At 51.2% G+C, this 2,500-nt stretch overlaps 1 protein-coding gene across 5 annotated transcripts in view; it reads left to right on the top strand.

Moving 5' to 3' along the window:
- LOC125043541 (homeobox protein prospero-like) overlaps window positions 1–2,500 on the top strand; it is a 25,655-nt gene that overhangs the window by 20,729 nt on the left and 2,426 nt on the right. For 3 of the 5 annotated variants that reach the window (XM_047639708.1, XM_047639707.1, XM_047639705.1), the window contains 2 exons: window positions 789–933; window positions 1,062–2,500. The exon at window positions 1,062–2,500 is cut by the window's right edge and continues 2,426 nt beyond it. In XM_047639708.1, coding sequence (XP_047495664.1) covers window positions 789–933; window positions 1,062–1,244 — 328 coding nt within the window. In that variant the 3' untranslated portion in view covers window positions 1,245–2,500. The remainder of the gene's footprint in view (window positions 1–788; window positions 934–1,061) is intronic. The other 2 variants (XM_047639709.1, XM_047639706.1) reach the window with 1 other exon arrangement.

Genomic DNA, 2,500 nt, shown 5'->3' with positions numbered 1-2,500 from the left:
AATTGATCGGTTGGGTGTGACGTCATGAGCGCGTGGGGGGGGGGGGCACGAGTGTAACGGTCTTGTTCTGTTTGATTATCATTGTGCGGGAGGGGGGGAGGGTCCACGGGGGGAGGGGGAGAGGGGAGAGTAAAGAAATACATGACACAGCTTTCCTCTGTAAAATTCATATTTACCTGTATTTAAAGTCGCCGAATGCGCTGTAACTGGATATGTAATAGTAAGGAAATGCTCGTCGGGGAGGAGGGAGGAGGTGGAGCACGTGTACATTAGACAAAAGAGAATTCATGAATAAATAGATAGAAGTGGCGTTCAAACCTCTTTTGATAATGAATAGTTTTATTTATGTTCACTGTTGTACACACATAACATAACCGTGAGAGGAAGAAAGAGGGAAAGGAGGAATGGAATTTTCTCCTTTTCCTTTTGTCTTGCTCATTACTCCTCGCTCCGTGCATCTGCCGGAGGTACGGGTTCCCGCATGGCTCTTTCGCAAGGCGGTCTTTTGACCCCGTTATTCCGTTGGGTGGAGGTCGCTCGTGGATGTGTGCTGGGAGCTCGATTTCTCGTTGCGTTTGTTCATTGTCCCATTTAGTGTCTTTGGGTTCAGCGTAATTCCATTGTTGTATGTTAGCCTTAGATCATGTACACTCTGTGAATTCAGATTTCCGTCAGGAGTAAAAAAAAGTATATGTGTAGCTTTAGTAGAGTTTAGCAGATATTATCAAGAGATTAGGCGCTTTGCAGTAGTCCCGAAGAAGACTAACGTTCCTTTCTTTTGTCCGCAGGGAGTTTTATTACATCCAGATGGAGAAGTACGCACGGCAAGCCATCAGCGAGGGCACCAAGTCAGCCGATGAGGTGGTCGTCAATATGGACGCCGAGATCATCCGCGCGCTGAACCTCCACTACAACCGCAACAACCACCTCGAGGTTAGTAGTCGTCTGCCGCGGTTGCCGGTCGTACGCCGAGTGTTTGTGTTATTGTGTCGTGGTCCTTACCAGCCCTGCCGTGAGCATCCCGACGCTTGGAACTAATCTGGATCTCTCCTTGTTCCCAGCAGATCCCGGAGCACTTCCGGTACGTGGTCGAACAGACGCTGCGGGAGTTCTTCAAGGCGATTCAGGAGCAGAAGGACCAGGAGCAGTCGTGGAAGAAGGCTATCTACAAGGTGATCGCGCGGCTGGACGAACCCGTGCCCGAGTACTTCAAGTCTCCGACCTTTCTGGAGCAGCTTGAGTAGCGGCGCCCGACAGCCCCGGGCGGGCCGCCGCCAGGATTAGTGCCCGCAGCCGGTGGCACCAGCTGCCTCAGACGCAGCCCCGACACCAGCTGCCCCTTCGGCAGCACCACCTAGAAGATAGAGATTCTGTATATACCAGTGACTGAGCAGCCTAAGGCTGGACTATCAGAGGAAGACATGTTCAAGAGAAGGCTAAGATGGAGGACTGTTTATGGGCATTCTTTTATTATTATCATGATACAAATATTGAAGGTGCATGTCTCAAATTTTGTCCAAATGTTCTAGCCTTGATTTATTGTGAATATCTATGAGACAAAGCATTTGTGCCTTTCCATGCCTTCCAGTAACAATGATGAGATCTTTCCGACAGCCCAATGTACCCAATTTGTATATAGTTTAGTTCTGTTTCCCTTGTTTTGGTTGAACCTCGTGCCAGAGGAAGAACTGTGAACCCGCGGCCATGTGAGCCCACCTGGGCGCTGCTGCCATAGCCCCGACCACCGGCCAGGACCCTTTCGGGGGCCCCCTACCTGGTGTCGGGGCCCCCTCCCTCCCCTCACACCCTCGCCACCGGGGGCTCGTCCCCCCTACTGTCTGCACCGCACCTCTCCTGTGCGCGCGCTCGTCCGCGCGTACGAGTCTCCTAGTCACTTGCTAGCTACCCAGGTCCTAGTTTTATTTTTAAACTTGTTTTATTTTGATTTTTTTGCACTGATTCTCAATTAAGGCTCCTAGTTCTAAGTCATGCATGTAGGATAGTTGTTGATGGTGGTTCAAAGTTACCAATTTAAAATAGCAAACCACACAGTCAAGCCCATTCACTCCATAGTCTGGCCCCAGGTGCACGCGCTGGCCGGGCCCACAGCGGGCGGCGGCGGCGGCGCCCCTGTCCTCGCAGCCACGCCCACAGTACAAGAGGACGTCGCTGGCCCGCCCGCGCCCGCCCCCTTCCCAACGCCCCCCCCCCCCTCCCTCCTCTCACCACAAGAAGGCAATACCCCAAGTCACAGACACTTGCTCACAACCACCTGTGCTAGGCGAGCATAAGACAAACCAAAGTGGCCTTGCTTTGTGGTGGTCGTTAACTCTAAGTCTGTTACATAACCCAAAAATTAAAAAAAAAAAAAAAGTACGACTGCAAGAAGACATCGTATGTGAGATCTAGTCACATTAATGAATCTCTGGTCACGCGAGGTTGTTGACCAAAGGCATAATCAGTTCCCTATGTTGAGAAACCAGACCCAAAGGACGTATAT

Source organism: Penaeus chinensis, chromosome 34 (assembly GCF_019202785.1).
Source record: "Penaeus chinensis breed Huanghai No. 1 chromosome 34, ASM1920278v2, whole genome shotgun sequence".
NCBI classification, from domain to species: domain Eukaryota; kingdom Metazoa; phylum Arthropoda; class Malacostraca; order Decapoda; family Penaeidae; genus Penaeus; species Penaeus chinensis.
This window is presented reverse-complemented; position numbering and strand designations above follow the sequence as displayed.